Source organism: Theropithecus gelada, chromosome 6 (assembly GCF_003255815.1).
Source record: "Theropithecus gelada isolate Dixy chromosome 6, Tgel_1.0, whole genome shotgun sequence".
Classification (NCBI taxonomy): domain Eukaryota; kingdom Metazoa; phylum Chordata; class Mammalia; order Primates; family Cercopithecidae; genus Theropithecus; species Theropithecus gelada.
The window spans coordinates 32,512,248-32,536,178 of record NC_037673.1 but is presented as its reverse complement, the minus strand read 5'-3'; the positions used below and the strand labels follow the sequence as shown (position 1 = coordinate 32,536,178).

The 23,931-nt window shown below is 38.9% G+C and overlaps 1 protein-coding gene across 6 annotated transcripts in view; it reads right to left on the bottom strand.

The window, feature by feature from the left end:
* Positions 1-5,627: 5,627 nt before the first annotated feature.
* SUB1 (SUB1 homolog, transcriptional regulator) overlaps positions 5,628-23,931 on the bottom strand; it is a 68,291-nt gene continuing 49,987 nt past the window's right edge. For 5 of the 6 annotated variants that reach the window (XM_025386881.1, XM_025386880.1, XM_025386885.1 and 2 more), the window contains 4 exons: positions 21,789-21,861; positions 18,678-18,800; positions 10,678-10,786; positions 5,628-8,734 (listed from right to left, as the gene is read on the bottom strand). In XM_025386881.1, the coding sequence (XP_025242666.1) occupies positions 8,655-8,734; positions 10,678-10,786; positions 18,678-18,800; positions 21,789-21,860 (384 nt within the window). In that variant the 5' untranslated portion in view covers position 21,861 and the 3' untranslated portion in view covers positions 5,628-8,654. The remainder of the gene's footprint in view (positions 8,735-10,677; positions 10,787-18,677; positions 18,801-21,788; positions 21,862-23,931) is intronic. The other variant, XM_025386886.1, reaches the window with a different exon arrangement.

The window sequence follows — 23,931 nt, the reverse complement described above, 5'->3', positions numbered from 1 at the left end:
ATGCCAAAATTTAGCCAGGCGTGGTAGCGCACGCCTGTCACCCCAGTTACTCGCCTGTCATCCCAGCTACTTGGGAGGCTAAGGCACATGAATCATTTGAACCTAGGAGGCAGAGGGTACAGTTAGCCGAGATCGCACTACTGTACTCCAGCCTGGGTGACAGAGTGAGACTCTCTCACAAAATAATAATAATAAATAAAGTAGATCGGGCAATCACCATTTTAAATAACTTAGTGATCAAAATCCACACGACCAGTTGTGAAACAACCTGGCCTGATGGACCTTCTGGTGTGGTGCAGTAAGTACAGCAACTCTTATGTAGCGTTCCTGCAAAAGTCATTTAACCCGAACTGAGCCATGAGGAAACAGACAAATCTAGAATACGGGACATACTACAAGTGGCCTGGACTCTTACAGAAGGTCAATGCCATGGAAAACAAAATAGTAGGGAATTATTCTAGATTAAAAGAGACTAATAACCAAATGAAGAGGATGAATTTCGATCAAGACACTGCATTGGGAGAAGAAATAAAGAACATTTTTGGGAACTGGGGAAACTTACATATGGACTGAATGGTTGATAAAATTATTGATGTTTTAAGTTATGATAATATTGAGGCTAGGTAGAATGTCTTTACTCTCGGGAAACGCACATTGAAGTTCCAAGGCAGTCTCAAAGAAAAGCACCAGCAGAACTGTCTGGAGTGTGAACTGAACTAGCAGCACTTTGCATGGAGCACCATTTTAACTTCCAAGATTGACACTTTGTCACTGTTCAGACCTGTGGATTTGGCAGACTTCTCAAAAACAAACTGAGCCTATCACTTCAAAAAAAAACTGACAGCATGTGTTATCCATGATGAAATTCAAGTTTTCAAGGGGAAAATTACATACTACAATTTTTAAGAAACTACCACTTGTCAAATTTTGTGGTTGTTATCAAAGGATACCCACAATTACCTGGAAAGGCTATTAAAGTATTCCTGTGCCGGGCGCGGTGGCTCACGCCTGTAATCCCAGCACTTTCAGTGGCTGAGGCAGGTAGATCACTTGAGCTCAGGAATTTGAGACCAGCCTGACCAACACGGTGAAACCCTCTCTTTACTAAAAATGTAAAAATTAGCTGGGCATGGTGCCAGACGCCTGTAATCTCAGCTACTTTGCAGGCTGAGGCATGAGGATCGCTTGAACCCGGGAGGCGGAGGTTGCAGTGAGCCCAGATGGTGCCACTGTACTCCAGCCTGGGCGACAAGAGCAAAACTCCGTCTCAGAAATAAAAAAATAAAGTATTCCTCCCTTTTCCAACTACACATCTCCATGAGGCCACATTTTCTTCACATACCTCAACCCAAACAAAAGACTATCTGCAGAAGCAAACAGGAGAATCCACCCATCCTCTATTAAAGAGATTGGTAAAATGTAAAATAATATCACTCATAATTTGTTTTGTAAAATGATTATTTTCCATTAAAAAATGTTAAAAATTTAAAAAGTATCTTTCCATTCCTAGGAAATACTTACTGAAGTACTTAAAATGAAATAGGTCTGCAGTTTACTTTCAAATATTCATCCAAAAAATTGTATAGATGTATACACATGTAGGTATGTGTGTAAACACGTATGCCCAAGCGGCATCACAGATACTTGGTCTTTGTCCCTGGTTCCTGGCACAGAGCTCCTAAAACCTAATTTATTGAGTTAAAAGTGATAGGAACATTTTTTGTTCAAATGAGGAACTCTTGGCAGAGCCCCTAGATAGCTTCAGGATGGGGATTGGTTGCTAGAAAGACGAAACTTTGATTAGAAGCTTAGAATGTTCAGCTCCACCTCCCAATCTCTGGGGATGGATGAGGAAGTGAGGACTGTGTTACTCACCAATGGCTAAAGGTTTAATCAATCACATGTAATGGGATCTCTATAAAAACACCCTAATGATGGGGCTCAGAGACTTCAGTTGGTGACATATTAAGGTGCTGGGAGAATGGTGCTCCCAGAGAAGGCACGGAGCTCCACATCCCTTCCCCATACCTTGCCCTGGGCATCTCTCCCATTTGGCTGTTCCTGAGTTGTATCCTTTATAATAAACCTGTAATCGTGAATAAAGTGCTTTCCTGAGTTCTGTGAATGGTCCCAATTATCAAATGTGAGAAGGGGATTGTGGAAACCCTCTGAATTTACTGGTCATAAGTACCAGTGACAACCATGGACTTACGGGCTGGCATCTGAAGAGGGGGCTGTCTTGTGGTACTGAGCCCTTAACTTGTGGGATCTGACACTAACTCCGGGTAGATGGTATCAGAATTGAATTGTGGGACACCCAAATGAAGTAACAAAAGTGGTGATGGAAAAACACACATACTTGGTCTCAGAAGTAAAAAAGCTCAGCATATGTGTATGTAACTTTCTACAATTTACTTTCAAACAGTTCAGCAAAAAGAGACAGAATGTTGCAGTATAATAGGTGAAGCATATGAGTGTTCCTTACACTATTCATTCAACTTTTCTCTGGGTTTGAAATTTTTCAGAATAAAATACACTGGGGGCCAGGCACAGTGGCTCATGCCTGTAATCCCAGCACTTTGGGAGGCCAAAGTGGGCAGATTGCTTGAATCCAGAAGTTTAAGACCAGCCTGGCGAACATGGTGAAATCCCATCTCTACTAAAAATACAAAAATTAGTCGGGCATGGTGGCACACGCCTGTACTCCCAGATACTAGGGAGGCTAAGGAATGAGAACCGCTTGAACCTGGGAGGTGGAGGTTGCAGTGAGCCAAGATCACGCCACTGTACACGAGCCTGGGCAACAGAGCAAGAGTCTCTCAAAAAAAATAAAGATAACATACATGGGGAAAAAACCCAAGTGCAAGGTCACTGAAATATGAAGCAAACATTCTCCAAGTTGGAGGGGCCATTTCCATCTGCGACCCTGTGGCCTAGGAGCCATTTCCCTAGGCTCCTCCAATAGATTAAAGAGGTCTTAAACTTCCTCCCTTCATTTCTAGGCTCCCCATCCAGAGCAGGCCCTGTACTCCAACAGGGAATGGAGACCTCAGGTGCCTTAAAAACAATAAATGAGAATGGCTCATGGCTAGACATGACTAGTGCCAGATCCCAAAACCCAAGGTTTGACTAGGCCATGGTCTGAATTCGGAGAGCCTGACTGTGGAGAAGAGCGGCGTGAGAACCAAGTGATCGGATTCATGTTAAAATGAAGTAATTCATGGCTCACACCTGTAATCCCAGCACTTTGAGAGGCCAGGGCGGGTGGATTACGAGGTCAGGAGTTCAAGACCAGACTGGCCAAGATGGTGAAACCCTGTCTCTATTAAAAGTACAAAAAATTAGCCGGGCCTGGTGGTGGGTGCCTGTAATCCCAGCTACTTGGGAGGCTGAGGCAGAGAACTGCTTGAACCTGGATCGTGCCACTGCACTCTAGCCTGGTGACAGAGCAAGACGCTGTCTCAAAGAAAAAAGTAGTAATTCATATTTTTCTTTAAAATTACTAGAAGTACTCACGGTTCAGGTGGCACTTAGTCACCAAAAAAAAAAAAAGTGCGAAGTGGTTGAAACTGCTGCTGACACCCAAGGTCAACTTAAATTCACACTGAAGCAAGTTAGGAACCTACACGTGTACCTTCCCTCAGATGCTGCACACTGTAATTTCAATCATACTCTGCCCTGGATCCCACACCCTTCTACAGCCACCATCCCATTTTTCTTTATCCTTCACAACCGAGCTGCTCAAATAAACTGTCTACACACCCTGTCTCCACTCCTCATTCAACTAGCCTCTGCCCTCCCCACCCTTGTCACCACCACCAATGGCCTTCATGTTACCAAATCTTCAGAAACATCAAAGTTGTAAAAGTCAAGGAAAAACTAAGGAAATTGTCAGACTGAAGGAGACTACAGAGATAATCAAATGAGACACGTGATCCTGAGTTAGATGTTTTTGCTAAAAGACACTGAAACTCACACAATCTGAATGGGGTCTCTGAGTGGAGGGGTACATGGGAGTTTTCTGCACCATTCCTGCAACAACTACATACTTGAAAAATAAAGCCTTCAGAATAGCAGCTATTAAAAGACTTGGGCTTGCCAGACACAGTGGTGTACACCTGTAAAGGTGCTAGGAAGGCTCAGGCAGGAGGATCACCTGAGCCCACAAGCTCAAAGCCATGGTGGCTATTTACACCTGTATTTACAGGTGTAAATAGCCACTGCACTCCAGCCTGGGCAACACAGGAAGACTCTGTGTCTTCAAAAAATAAATAACATTTTTAAAGACTTGGGCTTAGCTTACTTAGGAGGGCAAAACTGGAACTTTCACATCACTTTTCAAGATACGTGAGTTACTACATAGACAATTTCAGCTGATTTCTGAACTACATATACAGTCTTTCTGTTACCCAGGGAGGTTACATTATCCAACTATTGAAATGAGTTGAAATTCAGAAGCAGTTACAGAAGTGGCATAAATCTTATCTCCTAACTACAATAAATTATCCAGCAGAAGGATAAATCATTTAAGCTATCAAGAACATAAAAAGTGAAATAACAGGAGCATTTCACTTAGATAGTGGGTCATTATTAATCCAGGACTAAAATGTCTATAAAAGCAGGTCTGGGAAGGTATGAACTCTTTAAGGGGCTTATGTGAATGAAGCAAGTGGGGAAAAAAAGTCCTGTTCATGTAGCAAGATTTTTTTTTTTTTTTTTTTTTTTAAGACAGTCTCACTGTCGCCCAGGCTGGAGGGCAGTGGCACAATCTCGGCTAGCTGCAACCTCTGCCTCCTGGGTGCAAGTAATTCTCCTGCCTCAGCCTCCCGAGTAGCTGGAATGGCAGGTGCTCACCTGCACGCCCAGCTAATTTTTGCATTTTAGTAGAGATGGGGTTTCACCATGTTGGCCAGGCTGGTCTGGAACTCCTGACCTCAAGTGATCGTCCGCCTTGGCCTCCCAAAGTGCTGGGATTACAGGAGTGAACCACCATGCTGGGCTGCAGCAAGATCTTTTACTAAAATGTACGTAACTATTGGGTGAACTGTTATATAATAATTAATTTCACATAATTTTTTAAATGTTTAGTACTTTGCAAATACCTTTCCTATCCCAGTAACTTCCTTTGAGCCATACTACAAAACTATCAAGTCAGTGATTGTGTAAACTCCAAGTACTACTTTTTTTCCTTCTTCTGGCTGAATTATGTTTTACTAAAAGCAAATTTACAGTTAAGTGAATATACCATGGATCTTTCTATTCCTAAACAGAAATTGAAACGGGCCCTCAACGTATCATCTTAAGCAAAAACACTAACCAAGAGCAAAATAGGGACTTTATAAATGAAAATATAAGTCTGAAATCTTCAAAGGAGTCCATGACACAGTCAAGTATATGAAGGAATCATTAGACTACAAGGCACTTACAGGGAGAAAGAAAAAAAAGAGTCTGTGTACACCTAAGTGTTTGCATTTTTCCATTTGGATCAGGTAGATGGAAAGGACGGACCCAAGACTAATCCACATTCCAAAGCATTCACACAGAAAGGCATTCTATTAATCAAACCCATTCAACAGACAAATTACCCATTTACCTTCAGGTTTGTGAAACTGGGATAACACAAAGGGCAGATTTCTTTCTTTTATTTCGACATTTAAAATATTCACAGATGGAGTATTATATTCAGACATCTCCATGGAAGATGTACGAAAACAAAGCATACAGGCATTCCACAAGTACAGAATTACATATTTGTGATTATGTGAATGTTCACCCTAGAGTTTATCTGGAAAAACACCACTTAAAAAAAAAAAAAAAAAAAACTTTTGAGTGTTTCATTGGGTTAATTGCCATAAAAAATGAACTGCAAAGAATTTCAGGAGAGAGATCTAAATATTAGTACTTTTTAAAGATTTCAAACTTTTATGGTATTCTGCTAACATATCTCCTGTGAGGAACACTTAATACTGAATTCTTTCTTTTTCCCCTCAATAGCCAAGTCAGAATATACTTATTTCATTTTTCACCCAATTCTTTGTTTCTAAACACATTATGTAGATGTGATTGTCACAGCATCTTGAGTAGCTAATGAAGTAGGAGTATTCTTAAGTTCTTAGGCATTGATGAAGCAAAGCAAAACACAATCAAATTACAAATATTTTCTTTTGTAGTGGTTGTTCGTTAAGTAAAATGCTAAGAGCACTGGAAATTGGTCAAATGCTGCTCACATTTTAAAAACAGAAGAAAAACCCATTAGAAAGCCCTGATACACATAGAGTCTGTTAAAGGGAAAAACCTGAGTACTGGAATTAAATTCATTTTGGCATTGTAAGGTAAGGTATCTATGCCTAAAAATGCCAAGCTTTCTGCCTAGGAAAAAAAAATCTTTACCAAGGAGATAAAATTTAAACAGAAAACAAAATTAATCTATACTTTCTTTTCAGAACAAGTTAATTTGCTTCTTTTAACCCAGTTCTCTTTTCCCATACACAAAAAACAGATTAATAATCTCAGTATATTGCATATCCAGTAACACATTTAAATGAAGTTAGCAGTCAACCTACCAACTGTGCCAAAGAAACACTCCTTACAAGGAGGTTTCATTAACATAATGCTAAACAACTAGATAACATGTAGGTAATAGATTTCAGCACCATCTGTTAGTAGATTGTTTCAAAATGCATACACCCCCCAAATTCATATAAACTTAGGAAATTTACCCATCATTCCCTCTGCATCTACACCAAAAATCAAAGTTCTGTATTCTAACTACCCTTCCTGTGTGCCAAAAATAAGAAATATTTACAAATCTATCCAATTAAGTTAATAGGACACAAACATGTTCCCCAAAAAAGGAGGGAAGTTACCAATCAAGCATGATGTGTCTAACATACAAATTTTGGGAGTTTCTCTGAACCTACTCTAGGTTCAAGGGGCTGCAAAAAAAAAAAAAAAAAAAAAAAAAAACATTTTTAATACATTGGTACCTATTATTTGATGAAGGCTAAATTACAAGAAGAGATTTCACCAATTTGAACCTCTTAAGGTTACTGCTAAATATACTTTAAAAAGTCATCTAAAAAATGTTTTAAAAATACAACAGAATAGCTACTAGAAAAAAAAATTGATAACTATGTGGCCTGGCAAATGATTTGCAAATTAAGTCCTTGACAATCAACTACAAAATGTTTTAGATGTACGAATCAAACTTGGTAGCAAAATAGTGCAAAACTCTGATATGGCAGCCCTTAATAGCAGGTAACCATTTGAGATTTGCTACCGAAAATAATTTGTCAACAAGAATCTTTTATATGTCTTTAAACCTTTCCTTTTTCTAGTCTACCTAGAATTGTGTTCCACTCGTTATAAAAATCTCAAAATATCATGCGTCTATCATTTAGATAGAAGAGAATTAGTTGTTCTTCACTGCTGCCTCCTTTAATTTCAGTTATAATTCCCTTCATAAACATTCTTTTCCTAAGGCACACCATGCCCTATTTATTGCCACAAAGCCACTAAAATCTGTGCCTCAATCTGTCTGCTTCATCAGTATGGTTAAATACAAACCACTTACTAGTGTCTGCTAAAACTTAGTAACACCAAGCCTAGAATGCCACTGGTCTCTTCTACTGGGGCAAAGGCCAAAATACACAAGCATTTGCTCATATGCTCTTTTCCCTACAAACCAACCATATTACCTACTGTAACAGTAAAACTTAATGACATCTCTGGCTACATATAATTCATACTCAATACTATAAAATAAAATGTTAGGCCAGTAAGCTTTCACAATTTTTATTAAATCCTAGTCTAGTTTAACAATATCTGATGTTACAGACATCATCCCATGGTGAACATGTTTAATAAGTGAAAGCAAGTCAGACATCTCATCTAAGTCATTATTTTCTGCAGACTAAGCAATAACTACACAGAACACTATGGGTAAACAAACACCTGCTCAATTTTCACACAAGCCATGTTGTTTATCAAATTAGATCTGCTAATGTTGAATACAGTAGATTTGGTGATTGTAGTTCTCATGTAAGTATCCTATTGAGATAACATTTTGACAGTTTCACTGACTTTCCAAATAAGCATAACATACTCAAAGAAAAGAATAAAGAGTGAAGTAAAAACTGAACATGAAGAGATTAAGTTATTAAAGGAAACTGAAGTAAACAATTATAAAAAGAGTGAAAAATCATTGGGGTGAAAGTCAAACAAGCCTAGACATTTGATTGGAAGAGAATAGATCAAATATGGAGTTCTCAAACCGTAAGTTTATAAGCTCAATGCAATACGAATCCTTTTTATTGTAAAAATTGAGTTGAAACTAAAAGATCTATAAAAACTGTTATTTTTGGCCTTAAACAGTACCAATTCTTATGATCAAAAAAGGCCACAACAGTTAAGATTGTATTACTTGATTTTATTTTACACTAGGTGGTGGGCACAAAGCAATCCTTAATAAAGTTGACAATTAGCTTCACTCAACATTTTTAATAATGCACATTAAAAAAAAGTATTCATCTTACAAATTCTTCTGCAATCCAAACATACAATAGCTTGGAAAACATTTAGAAAACAAAAGCCAATGTAAAAAGACAGATTAAAACAACTAGAACAGTACAGGTTTTATTTATATGGCTCGAATTTTACAGTTTTCTTACTGCATCATCAATGTCAGAAATCTGTTCCTTCAGCTGGCTCCATTGTTCTGGATTTAAAGAAATACCTAAAACAAAGTTTAAAAATTCAAAGGTGAAAATCTATTTAAGCATTGAGGATATTCATACTTCCAACTAGAATACTGTTTTACCAAAATTGTCACCTTAGGCCGGCTGCAGTGGCTCATACCTGTAATTCGAGCACTTTGGGAGGCCAAGGCGGGTGGATCACTTGAGGTCAGGAGTTCAAGACCAGCCTGGCCAACATGGTGAAACCCCATCTCTACTAAAAATACAAAAATTAGCTGGGCATGGTGGCTGGCACCTGTAATCCCAGCTACTCAGGAGGCTGAGACAGGAGAATTGCTTGAACCTGGGAGGCGGAAGTTGCAGTGAGCCGAGATCACGCCACTGCACTCCAGCCTGGGCAACAGAGCTAGACTCCATCTCAAAAAAAAAAAAAAAAAAAATGCCACTTTGACACAATGCTACAATACTGAAATCAAATGTACATCTCTTACATTTGTTAATTAACAAATCATCATCACAATTTACTAAGCAGATCAATCTCATATCCAGTCTTACTTTCCACAGTGCATCCTGCATAGTACCTATTTTAACCAATGAGAATAAATGAGGGTTTGAAGACACATCTTACTAATACCTGCCAACTATCAGGCTAAAATGGTCAGGTCCAGATTTGGCATGTGATACCCCATTACTATATTTCCAGTTGGTTCCAATATTTGCCCAAAATTTCCACAGAAATTCAAGCTGAGTAATTGTGCTGAGTTCTTCCAGAAGCATTCATTTCACTTTGGAAAAATTCCCAGGACCTGATTCATATAGGACTCCTCAGAAAGTATATACCAGGTAACTGCATTCCAGGGTCATCCTGTCAGGGTTAAAATCCCAGCCTCACTTTCACTAAGCGTATGATCCTTAAAAAAGAACTACAACACCTTGTAAGCCTTAGTTTCCTCACCAGTAAAATGGTATCTACACCCCAAAGAGTTGTTGTAAATGATTAACACGAATAATGAATTTAGCATATAACCCAACACACAAACGGTTAAAAAATGTGAGATATGTCTTTCCTATTTAAGATGTAAAAGTATGAACAGAAATTTTATATTTTCTATATTTTGTACTTTAATGTTCTAGCATTCTAATACTGATGCATATAAACAGAGAAGTAAACAAGAACTAGCAGAAGGTACTCCCCGAAAACTGCCAGAAGGCCATGAAATTGAAAAAAAAAGAATAAACAAGAAATATGGCATCAGTCACTCTGGTACGTGAATGACCAATCCCGAAGTGACTTGAAGAAAATACGAAAGCGTATAAACACATATAGAGGCTGAGTTTAACAAAAAACTGAATAAAGCAAACAAGTGGTACCTTTCAAACTAACAGGCAAGCAGAGTAAAACTAAATAAGGAAGCATTTTTCTTTAGCTGAGGGTCAACCTAGAGCAGCAATCCAAATATACAAATTTAGGTTGGCTCACCTTCTCTAGCTGTTTGGTGAATAATATAAAATATGCTTCCAGAATGCTAAGAGGCTTGGGACTGGATGAAGCACAAATGGAAGGAAAGCAGAGATCCGCTTGAAGAATAACGCCCTAAAGAATAGCTTTTACGAGCTGAATCAAAAGGAAGCATTGTAAACCGAGATTTTCCATTCCAGATTTTACAAGTTCCCAGATAGTGCCTAATCTGCTTCAGAATTGCTATAAACCTTTTTAAAGATTGTTCAAGTATATTAGCAGCCAATTGAAGTGATACTAGGGGGTGTTACTTTTCTGGGTTTTATTCCCAAAAGCTGTATTAAGACATCTCTTTAAAAAAATGTTAAGTATCATGTCCAAAATGACTACAGAAGATAGAGAATCAACTAAGACTCTTCCTTGCCCCGTGTGTCCTGCCAACATTTCAAGTTAAGTAAGCTACTCAGAAAAGTTTTAGTTTAGTCCTAACACTATAACAAAATTCAAGTAATTAGACCTCACCTTTTCTTCCTGGTTTCATTTCACCTTCAGGATCCATCCAGTATTCTCTAATATCAATTAGCACTTTGCCTTTAAAATCTCGAACGCTAACGTACCTCATTTTCCCAATCTGCAAAAGAAACAAACATAAAAAGAGGTGCTCCTTACAAGAGTGGTATCTGTTTCAACTGTATTCATATTCACAACCTGCTGCATGCTCACTCTACATCTAATCATGAAAATGGTTACTGCTGACCCTTGAACAACATGGCTCTGAACTGTGCAGGTCCCACTTATATGCATATTTTTTTCAATGAACATACTGGAAAAAAATTTGCAGACTTAACAATTTGAAAAAACTCACAGAACAACTGCGTAGCCTAGAAATAACGACAACACTAAGAAAAAGGTATGTCATGAATGCATAAAACATACATAGATATGAGGTTATCAATTACTATCATAAAACATACAAATCTATTATATGAAGTTAAAATGTATCAAAACTTACGCACACGGACACAGCAGAAATGTAAACAAAGATTAAATCACAACTGCATAAAATTAACCGCAGTACATAGTGTAGTAGTGCTAATAATTTCATGGCCACTTCCTGTTGCTATCTCAGTGTGCTCAAATGTTACAAATATCTGCTTAAAACACCTTGTGTAAAACACCATGTGATGCTAATCATCTCTGCTGAGCAGTTCATGTCTCCAACAAATTGTGTATTGCAGCAAAAAGTGATCTCTCACGGTTTTCACATATTTTTCATCATGATTAGTGCAATACCATAAACCTTAACACGATGAGTCCTATACAAGTGCCCCTAGAGATGCTGAAAGTGCTCCCAAGAAGCAGAGAGAAGGCATGACATCACAAGAAAAAAAAATGCCAGAAGCAGTGGTGCATGCCTATGATCCAGCTACTCAGGAGGCTGAGGCAGGAGGATCACCTGAGCCCAATCTGAGCAACACAGCAAGATTCTGTCTTTAATTTTAAAAAGCAAAAAAAAAATAATAATTAAAAGTTGAATTGCTTCATATGTACCACGGACTGAAATCTGCAGCTATGGTTGCCTACAATTTCTAACATGATATATCTTATAAACAGACAACATAAACTAGTGTTATTGATAAACACCATACAGTGCAGTAAAATGTATTTTTTCTCCCATATTATTTTCTTAGTAATATTTTCTTTTCTCTAGCTTACTTTATTGTAAGAATACAGCATACAGTACATATAACATACAATATATGTTAACCACTTATGTTACTGGTAAGGCTACCAGTCAACAGTAGGCTATACTTAGCAGTTTTGTTTTGGCGAAGTCAAAAGTTATAACCAGATTTTCAACTGCACAGGGGTTGGTGCCTTACATTTTGACCCTGCATTGTTCAAAGGTCAACTGTAATACTCTCGATATCAGAACTGCAACCAAAGGAAATTACTGTTTAAACTATCATATGATCCAGCAATCCCACCTCTGGGTATATATCCCAAAGAAGTAAAAGCACAGACCCCAAGAGACATCTGCATACCCAAGTTCATAGCAGCATTATTCACAAGAGCCAAGAAGGGGAAACACCACAAATATCCACCCAGAGATGAACTGATAAACAAAAAGCGGGAGGGGGGTGGAATAGACACACAATGGAGTATCATTCAGCTTTTAAAAAAGGAAATCCTGTCACATTGTATGTCAATGAAATAAGCCAGTCATAAAAAGGAAAAAGGTAAATACTTTATGATTCCACTTACATGATGTCAAGTTCATAGGAACAAAAAGTAGAATGGTGGTTACCCAGGGCTGGGAGAAAGGGAACTGTTGTTTAATGGCTACAGAGGTTCAGTTTTGCAAGACGAAACAGTTTCGGCAATCTGTTACACAATAATGTGAATACACTTTTATGATTTTTACCACAAAAAAAAAAAAAAAGGAAGCAAAATTTTGCAGTACAAACTACAACCAACAGGAATCCACAGATGCAACTAGCTACAATGCTTCACCAACCATTCAACCATATACAAATCCAGAGTTCCAGTCAATAATAACAAAGTTTTTCCTTTTCATTTCACTTCAAATAACATCTTTAATGCACCTCACTCAAAGATTGAGAACTTAAAAATATTCACAGAAAATTATTTTTCAAAAATCTTACGTATCTGCTTACCACAAATTACCAACTCCAGAGAAAACAGGCTTTCCTCAACAAAGTGTCTCTAAGCACTTTTTAAGACTCACTGTAATACAGTAAGGGAAGACAATGTGGCACTGCAGTAAAGACAGACATAGGGGTCAATGGAACACAATGGAGTCAAAAATTACACACACATGGGATATACTCACTGGTTTTTGTTTGGTTTTGTTTTTTTTTTTTTTTGGTAAAATCCAGGGTAATTCAAAGGAATAAGAATATACTCTTTTCAACAAATGGTGTTGAAACAACAAGCGTCTGCATTGGGGGTGGGGAAGATTCTAAATCCCTATCTTACACCACACACAGAGAAATTAATTCTACATGAAGCATAGACCTAAACGTGAAAACTACAACTATAAAACTTCTACGAAAAAACACTGGCAAAACTTTTTGTGGCCATGGTAGACAAAATATGTCTGGGACAGAAAATAAGCATTAAGCAAAAGAGGAGAAAAATTAATAGACAATCACACTAAAGCCTTTTTTTAAAAGATGCTTCAGAAAATAAAAAGGTAAACCAGAAACCTAAAGAAAATATTCACTCAAGGTGCAGCCACAGGGGTCTTGGCCTTCCAGCACAGCCTAAGGAAGGAGCAGAACTGTGAACATGAAGAAAATGATGAACTGACCAGAACTGGTGAGAACCACCTTTCCAAGAGAGAAGATCTGTCACAGATGCCCCTGATCAACTGCCAGTCCGCCCTTATCCTGTCTGTTTGATTCTGTCTCTCTGGTTTCATATTCTTTCTTCTCTGTTAACCTTCATTCATTTTTAAACTAGACTGCTTTGAAAACTAAAGTCTCCCTGAAGTCTAAAAAAAAAACTAATCATACTTACATCTGACAAAGGACTTATATCCAAAATACATAAAGCGTTACAACTCAAATGACCTGGCATTATTTTTAAGTGGCCAAAAGATGCTCTTCACAAAAGATGTAAAAATAGCCAATAAACACACTAAAGATGTACAATGAATTAAGACCTGTACATGAGGGAAATGCAAAGTAAAACCACCATGAGTTACTATTATACATTCATTGTAACTAAAAAGAATAAAACTTAAAAGACTGACAATATCTAGTGAGGATGTGGTACAACTGGAATCTCGTAAGTTGTACTGATGGCTGTGTAAAATGCTACAGCTACTATGGAAAGTGGTTTGACAGTGTCTTATATAGTTTACACACTTACCCTATGACTCAGCAAATATATCTGGTATTTACCCAAAAGGGCAAAAATGTCCACAAAATGACTTGTACAAGAATATTCACAGAAGCTGTATTCCTAATAGCCCAAGACTTGATACAATTCCGATGTCCATCCAAAGTGAATGGATTAACAAACTGTAGTATTATCACACAAAATACTATTCAGCAATAAAAACAAATTACTGATATATGCAACAAGGACTAATCTCAACACATTATGCTAAGCAAAAACCAGACACAAAAAACAGACTGCATGTATCCATTTATACAAAGTTCTAGAACACGCAACAAAAATCTATAGTGGTAGAAATAAGATCAGTGATTACCTAGGACACGAGCGATGACTGCAAAGCCAAGAGGAACTTTCTGGGGTGATGAAAATGGTCTGGCCACAAAACCATGTACATTTATCACAGTCTATCAAAGTATGCTTTTAAATGTGTGCATTTTATTGTACATAAACTATACCTCAAAAACATTTCTTAAAAAAAAAAGAAATCTGCCCAACATTTGCTTCTCCTTTAGAAAAAAAAAAAAAAGAGTAAAATTGACAAATTCTTATTAGCAAAAATTAAACAAGTGATGAGATATTAGTATAGGGGACATATTACTTAAAGGTAGAAAAAATAAGGCCAGGTGTGATGGCTCAAGCCTGTAATCCCAGCACTTTGGGAGGCCGAGACGGGCGGATCACGAGGTCAGGAGATCGAGACCATCCTGGCTAACACGGTGAAACCCCGTCTCTACTAAAAAATACGAAAAATTAGCCGGGCGAGGTAGTGGGCGCCTGTAGTTCCAGCTACTCGGGAGGCTGAGGCAGGAGAATGGCGTGAACCCGGGAGGCGGAGCTTGCAGTGAGCTGAGATCCGGCCACTGCACTCCAGCCTGGGCAGCAGAGCGAGACTCCACCTCAAAAAAAAAAAAAAAAAGGTAGAAAAAATAAAGATCACTGAAATCCCATTTTATTGGAAGAAAATAAAATCAGATGACAGAAAATATTTTATATCCACAAAATCTGGAGATTAGCAGCAAAAAATACCATATACCTCATAAAGAACTGTGATTCTTATATGAATTTGATTCCCTGTCCCCTGTGAAGATCTGATAAAGCAGCGGTTCCTAACCTTTTTGGCACCAGGGACCAGTTTCATGGAAGACAATTTTTCCACGACAGGCAGGGAAGGGGAAAGGTGACAGTTTCAGGATGAAAACTATCCCACCATCAGGCATTAGATTCTCGGAAGGAACGCACACCCTAGATCCCTCGCATGCGCAGTTCACAATAGGGTTCGCGCTCCTATGAGAATCTAATGCCACTGCTGATCCAACAGGAGGCAGAGCTCAGGCGGTAATCTTCACTCACACGCCGCTCACCTCCTGTGCAGGGGACCCCTGTGATAAAGGTTATGAATAATTCCTTCAAACACAAAAAAGAAAATTCAAATTAAAAAAAAATTCTACAGACTCCTGCCCCAGATTAAAATGACCAGTTATAATCATTTTAAATTAAATAATTTCAAAGTATCAAGTATCCTTAAATCATCAAATCAATTAAGGTAGTTATTACTGACCCTTTGTGCCTAACTCGAAGAAAAATATGGATCAAAGTTTCCTGCCTCAACTATTCTGACCTTTCAAGACACAGGTACTAGGTGATTATGAGATAATTCTCCAGTCTCTTTATAATAACAGATGTCACTCCAGGTAGGTTATGTCCCTACGGAAGAAAGTTCTTCAAAATCAGGGCTGAAGGAACCAGGAAGCAAGCATCTCTAATATCTTCTCTCTAGTCACGATTCTGCCTCAATTATTTCAGACTTTAAAAGACTAGTGTATTGATTTTCCCTTGGTACAACTCTTTACTACATTTAGAGAACGGCTTATGTACTGATGTTTAATGTACATCAAGCTGTAATGGCAATGAAATTATTATATTATCTCTTACAATGCCTACACTACTAGATCCCTGAAAGCCACTCTGAAAATAAGGCCTAGGCCAGTGCGGTGGGTCACGCCTGTAATCCCAGCACTTTGGGAGGCCAAGGCAGGCGGATAATGAGGTCAAGAGATCGAGACCATCCTGGCCAACCATACTGGCCAACATGGTGAAATGCTGTCTCTACTAAAAATACAAAAATTGGCTGGAGGTGGTGGCGCACACCTGTAGTCCCAGCTACTCAGGACGCTGAGGCAGGAGAATCTCTTGAACCCAGGAGGCGGAGGTTGCAGTCAGCCAAGATTCATGCCACGGCACTCTAGCCTGGTGACACAGTGAGACTCCATCTCAAAAAAAAAAATGACCTATGTTCCTCCTAGAGGCAGGCTTTCAAAAGATGCAATGTCAGCCTTAGGAGGCTTGGGAATCTTTCCAGATGAGGGTTTAAGAAATGAAGCTCCGTTTTTCTGGTGAGAAAATTCCTAAAAATTGATCTAGTTTTCACAAACTCCTCTTAACAGAATCGAATCTCTAAAATGTGTGTTCCGAACTAAATAGTTCATCGGTACTTTGTCTATCTTCTTTACCCAGAAGTATAACAAGGCAAAAATAAGCATTAGAAAAAAAAAACTTAAATTTTCCCATTCTCACCTTAATCTTGGCACTCCACCTTTCAAAGCTATCAACAGGTCAAAAAATACATGTATGTTAGCCTTGCTTTCTAGTCATATAAATGTTTACAGTCTTGGTCAGGGAGGGTGGCTCATGCCTGTAATCCCAACACTTTGAGAAGCCAAGGTGGGCGGATCACCTGAGCTCAGGAGTTCAAGACCAGCCTGGGCAACACAGCTAAACACCATTTCTACCAAAAAAAAAAAAAAAAAAAAAATTTGCCATGCATCATGGAGCATTGCCTGTAGTCCCAGCTACTCAGGAGGCTGAGGCAGGAGGATCATTTGCACCCAGGAAGCGGAAGTTGCAGTGAGCAGAAATCACACCACTGCACTCCAGCCTAGGTGACACAGCAGAGACCCTGTCTAAAAAAAAAAAAAAAGTCGTCGCTCATTCCACCCAACTTTTTGGTTTCAACTAATACTTATGGCTTCTGGAAACACTCATCCTTTTCTTGCTCCCATTACTGCACTCTTCTAATTTTCCTTCACCCTCTCTCTTAACCTACACCTCTTTCTCCTTCCATTCTTTATCTGAATATAACCCAAGACATGCCCTCATCTGCTTCCTGTTCTTCCTGTTTAACACTTTAGTAGGCAACTTTAGTCAACCATGCTGATAATCCCACATGAACATTTCCCAACTAAGTCCTTCAGGTGCTACAGAAGCAACTCAATTTTTTTTTTTTTTTTGAGACGGAGTCTCGCTCTGTTGCCCAGGCTGGAGTGCTGTGGCCGGATCTCTGCTCACTGCAAGCTCCGCCTCCCGGGTTCCCACCATTCTCCTGTCTCAGCCTCCCGAGTAGCTGGGACTACAGGCGCCCGCCACCTCGCCCGGCTAGTTTTTTGTATTTTTTAGTAGAGACGGGGTTTCACCGTGTTAGCCAGGGTGGTCTCGATCTCCTGACCTCGTGATCCGCCCATCTCGGCCTCCCAAAGTGCTGGGATTACAGGCTTGAGCCACCGCGCCCGGCCAATTTTTTTTTTTAATCACATCCACAATCAAGTCCACATCTTCACTGATTGCCTAATTCCTCTGGTCCATTCTTTCCAACCTGTATCTTGTAATCGGCACAATTTCTCCTTTAGGAAAACCCATCTAAGCCCTTATCACCTCACATACAGATTAAAGCCTACAATCATCTAAGCAATCTCACCTGCTTCCATTTAACCCCAACACCCCTTCCTCACAAATCCTTCTTGTACAAAGATGCCAGATGTCCCTAAAACAAGATAGGAAACCCAAGAGAAGCTATACGAGTCCTCTCCAGGTGATTTCATCAAGTCCCTCTAAAGAACTTCCTTCACTTTACCTATTCAACTCATTCCCCTTTCTGTTGCTCATCAGGCCAAAATTAGGCACATAATAATCTATTCATAGCTTACTGTCCCAACACTTGACCTGCCTCCTCCAAGTTGCTTTCAAAATGTGCAGTTCTCAATCTCATTTTTTGGATTTCTGTAACATTTAAATTTGCATTGGTTTAAATACAGCAAAACTGGACTTTAGAGACTTTACCAATAATCCAGCATTGTACAAAATACTTTAACTAGTTTGTTCTGTTTTAATAAATGTCTCTAGTTAAGAGGATTGTAACACACATATTATGCAATTATCAGATTATAGTACTTTTAACACTCTTCAGATCAAGCCAGATAATAATTCCTCTGAATCTAAAGAAATAGCCAACTTTGGCCTGGCACGGTGGCTTACACCTGTAATCCCAGCACTTCTGGAGGCTGAGGCGGGTGGATCACAAGGTCAGGAGTTCAAGACTAGCCTGGCCAAGATGGTGAAACCCCAACTCTACTAAAAATACAAAAATTAGCTGGGCATGATGGCAGGTGCCTGTAATTCCAGCTACTCGGCAGGCTGAGGCACAGAACTGCTTGAACCCAGGAGGCTGAGGTTGCAGTGAGCCGAGATCGCACCACTGCACTCCAGCCTGACAGAGCGAGACTCCATGTGTAAAAAAAAAAAAAAAAAGTAGCCAACTTTACCTGAAACATGTTATCATCTCTGCTGCTGCTACTCTGCTTAGAAGATGACAGAGCTCTCGAAGTTTCACCTGTCTTTTGCTTTTTTACAGGTTTTTCTGGAGCAACTTGCTTTTTCCTCTTTAACTAGAAAAGAATATGGTTAAAATTTGCACACATAAGAATAAAACACATCTCAGTGTTAAACAATCAAAAGACTATATCCAAAATATCATAAATATATACACAAGCAAATTTCACTTGACAACAAAACTATGAATCTGACCAATCCTTCTAACTAGTAATGTTTTCAAACTCTGTTCTCAGGATCCCAAAGACACTTCAGGCATTAGAATGGTATTAACCACAGGAACAGTTATTTTGTGGTTTGGGATCCCACGTATGATTTCTTTGGTAGAAAAAAAAAAAAAAGGAGGGACCTTGCTGCTTCTGAATAAACCTGGAAACCACAGGTCTACTAAAGCTAGTCAGTTACTTATTTTATGAAGCAGATATATTAATTAGAAAGAATACAACCCACTCCAGCCTGGGTGACAGAGTAAGACTCCGCCTCAAAAAGAAAAAAAAAGAATACAACCAACTTACTCCATTTCCAGGATATGTCCTGCCTATTCCAAAAGGGATTTATGCTGGCTTAAGGAAGTTATGGGCTGGGAGCAGTGGCTCACGCCCATAATCTCAGCACTTTGGGAGTCCGAGGCGGGAGGATCACTTGAGGTCAGGAGTTCGAGGCCAGCCTGGCCACAATGGTGAAACCCCATCTCTACTAAAAACACAAAAAAATTAGCTGGGCTTGGTGGCGGGCACCTGTAATCCCAGCTATCGGGAGGCTGTGGCAGAGAACTGCTTGAACCCAGGTGGCTGAGGTTGCAGTGAGCCAAGATCACACCACTGCACTCCAGCCTGGGCGACAGAGTGAGACACCGTCTCAAAAAAAAAAAAAAAAAAATTAGCCAGGCGTGGTGGCACACGCCTGTAATCCCAGCTACTCGGAAGGCTGAGGCAAGAGAATCACTTGAACCTGGGACCCAAAGGTTGCAGTGAGCCGAGATCACGCCACTGCACTCCAGCCTGAGCAACAAAAGCAAAACTTCATCTCAAAATTTTTAAAAAAAGGAATTTATGACTAGGCAAATCTGAAGAGAGCTATTTTGCACTGGGCACTGAGAGCCAACAACTCAAGAACTTCCTCACCACAAAAAAAAAAAAAAAATCATTGAAGATAGACAGCTATGTGTTAGACTAGCTTTCAAAAATCACAAGTGTTTTAAAAACTGCATTATTTTAAAAACTTATTAGAAAGTCTCATTCTCAAAAAGAGCTAACAACCCATAAAAACCACTAGAATTCCCAATCCAAACAGGAGAGGGCAGTCATGTTCCTTCTTGATGAAATAATATAAATATTTTAATATTACTAAATTAATTGAAAGTTATCAAATTAGATGAAGCTAGGAAAAATATTACATACATGTAAAACGTGAAATGAAAAACATGGTATATAAGGTTAAGTGTTTACAAGATTAATATTACTACTTGGGACAAACAAAAAGTTAACTCAGCTCAGTATGCAGAAAGTAATTATTCTATAAATCAGGCTCTAAGTTTTCCCTGTGGACTAGTGCATGTCTGGCAAATAAAAGCTCAATACACATTTGTTATTATGAACATATTCAAATACTATATAGGGTGCAAATTTTTAAATTAAGAAATTTACTCAAGTATAGTCTTTGAAGCCTTATTTTACCCTTCCAAGTGTTGTTATAGTCTATATTTATACTTTAACATTACAACTTCTCCAATCTCCCATAGGCTCTCCCCTTTTTTTATAGCTAAAATTGCTAAGCTTCAGGAGGAAAAAAAAGATGGGGAGCCTGCTTCTTTTTAATAAACTTTTAGAAACCACAGGTCTACTAAGGCTAGTCATTACTTGCTATTTTACAAAGGATATATACTGATTAGGAAAAACACCACCAACTTATTCTATTTCTAGGATATAAATATCTATTCAGATATGTAAAGTTCTATGAGATAAAGGACAATTCTGACGGAAGACTTGACCGCAGAGTGAGACGCTCAGTTATGCTCCACTGAGATGCTCAATTTAGCAAAATGCACCAATTACGGTGCAGCTGTCATCTAACACAGAAAAAGCCTATCTTGTCAAAATGGGTTTCAAGTTAGCTTTACTGGGTGCTGATTTAGTTAAATGGAAAGGACCAGAGCACAAACTTGGTACATTCCAACTTAAAATGTACCAAGTCTAAAATTCAGAAAACCTTATGTGCAGAATAAACACCAGTAACTGAGAGAACTGTCATAATTAACATTTTATGGCCATTCATGATGGCTCACACCTGTAATCCCAGCACTTTGGGAGGCTGAGGCAAAACAGCATGAGGCCAGGAGTTTGAAATCAGCCTTAGCAACACAGCAACACCTGGACCCTACTAAAACATTTTTTTTTTTAATTAGCCAGGCATGATACCTGTAGTTCCAGCTACTCTGGAGGCAGAGGCAGGAGGATTGCTTGAGACCAGGAGGTCGAGGCTGCAGGGAGCCATGATGTTGCCACCACACCCCAACCTGGTTAAGAGTGCAAGACCCCGTCTTTAAAAAAATAAACATTTTACAAAAAAAATCAGGTAAATTTCTAAATAATGGCAAATAGTGACTTTGGCCTACTTAGAATTATATGACCCTAGGATCCAAGGCAGTGGCTCTGCAACTTCAGGGTTCCTAATGGTCCTCAACAGACTTGTTAAGTCTGATTAGGGCCTATGAGTATGAATGTGCAAAAAGCATCCTAGGCACTTCTACTCAAGTGGTCCACAGACCAACCACACCACCAGAAATACCCATTCACATTCTCATTTTTTATTTTTATTTTTAAAGAGACAGGGTCTTGCAATATGAGCCTGGTTGGTCTTGAACTCTTGGCCCCAAGCAATCCTGCCAACTCAGCCTCCCAAAGAACTAGGGTAACAGGCATGAGCCACCACTCCCATCTAGATCCTCATTTTAAGATGTCAATATGCCTTTTACTATCCTTCAGAATGGGATATGGACAATATTGTTGAATATCACAAAAACGACTTGGTGCAGTAATAGTCACCTTTTTGTCAACCTCACTGTCAGAATCACTGCCAGAAGAGCTTGAAGAAACAAGTTCCTTTGATTTAGGCATCCTGAAAGAAAAATACATTACATAAATCAAGGTACTCTATTACTTTCAACTTAGCTCTCCCCCAGTCAAAGAAAAAAATCAAGGACAAGTTCCATGGTTCATTCTACCATTTTTGTGGTACTGGAGTTGTTACACTGAACACAAGTTTTAATTTATACTCTTTTAAGTTGCAAATAACATGCAGGGTGCAATGTGCTGAACTCAGTAAGAACAATGAACTAAACGTCATACACTCCTACACCTCTAACCTTTCTCCAAGCCAATGGATCTTTCTATACTTCGTTTTAGTGGCATTACACACTATGGGTAGGGTAGACTGCAAGAAGGCAACAGATAACAATTACTGTTAAAACCAGAAAAAATGTAATTCTACTATTACTGCTTTAGACTTCACACCAATGAGATCAGAACTAATGTAAAATTATTCACTGTGGGGAACTGACTCCAACATTTACACAACAGGGAACTAGCTGTACTATGCAAATGTGACATCTAATTAATTTTCACATATTTTATTCATATTTTGCCTTTTTGGTCATATCACCAAAATAACAACAGGTACTAATTCAAGAGTATACAAAATTATACACAATTCAGGCCAGGAACGATGGCTCATACTTGTAATTCCAAAACTTTGGGAGGCCGAGGCGGGTGGATCACTTGAGCTCAGGAGTTCCCAGACCAGCCTGGCCAACATGGTGAAACCCATCTCCACTAAAAATACAAAAATTAGAGGGGCACGGTGGCGCGCCTGCAGTCCCAGCAACTCGGGAGGCTGAGGCAAGAAAATCGCTTGAACTTGGGAGGCGGAGGTTGCAGTGAGTCGAGGTCACGCCATTACACTCCCGCTTGGGCAACAAAGCAAGACTCCGTCTCAAAAAAAAAAAAAAATTTTTACACAATTCACAGCAATTCAGCAATTCATTACATTTCACACAGATTTTCTACTCTGGAACATAATTAAAATTTGAAGAACCTACTTATGTGAGGTGCAAAACCTTCCCGCAAATTCCTACCGTGCTGGTAGCTCCCCAGGTTCCCCCAGAGACACACATAGCTTAGTGCATTGCTTACAAGTGGGTGTTTACTGAGTGCCTGAGTGCAAGTTTGCAGAGAGCAAACTATCAGTAAGCCTAGGTCCCAAATATCAAGGAATTCCAAAACATGTGGATACCTCTATTCAAGGCACTTATAACACCAGATCGTAAAACGCTGATTATCAAAATATCTTTTGCTCTCCCCATCTCAGAGGAGATTAGGTCCTATTAACCCATTTATGCCGGAGGTTACAATTTTTTGAATTTTGCAACCAGACCTTGGCGATGACCTTGAGCAGTAGGATATAAAAAACTGCCACATGCTTAGCGTTCCAATAACGGAACACTAGCCATAAATAGGTTAATTTCTATACGCCTTAAAGGGCCTAAACACAACACAGTGTATTTGCTGAATACAAGAAAAAAAGACTTAAAATTCCTCCTCAAAATAAAAAATCATAAATAATCTAGCGCTCTAGACGAAACCTGCATTAGCACTGATGTTGCATGTGTTCCAAAAGAGGAGGTCAAGGAAAAAGAAGTGGGCCACCCCAATCCTAGCCATTAAATTCAAAAAGCTCAATCTGATTTTAACTGGTAACGTCTTCAAGAGTAAATTGAGAAGGCAAAAGCAACGTTCATGACCACGTTTTATCCATTTTTTCTGTTTCTGCTCCACTTTGCAACCTAATCTCCAAAATCAATTTAGTTCAGTTTATGCTAGTTAATACGACAAAAAGATATTTTTTAAAAAGGTAACTAAATTGAATATAATTTTTCACTTTGAAACTCTCGATCATAACTACCGTCTGTTATTAAAAACGGCCTGGGGGCCTAAGAATTTTTCTTTTTTTTCTTTTTTTATTATTATACTTTAAGTTCTAGGGTACACGTGCACAACGTGCAAGTTTGTTACATATGTATACTTGTGCCATGTTGGTGTGCTGCACCCATCAACTCGTCAGCACCCATCAACTCGTCATTTACATCAGGTATAACTCCCAATGCAATCCCACCCCCCGCCCCAAGAATTT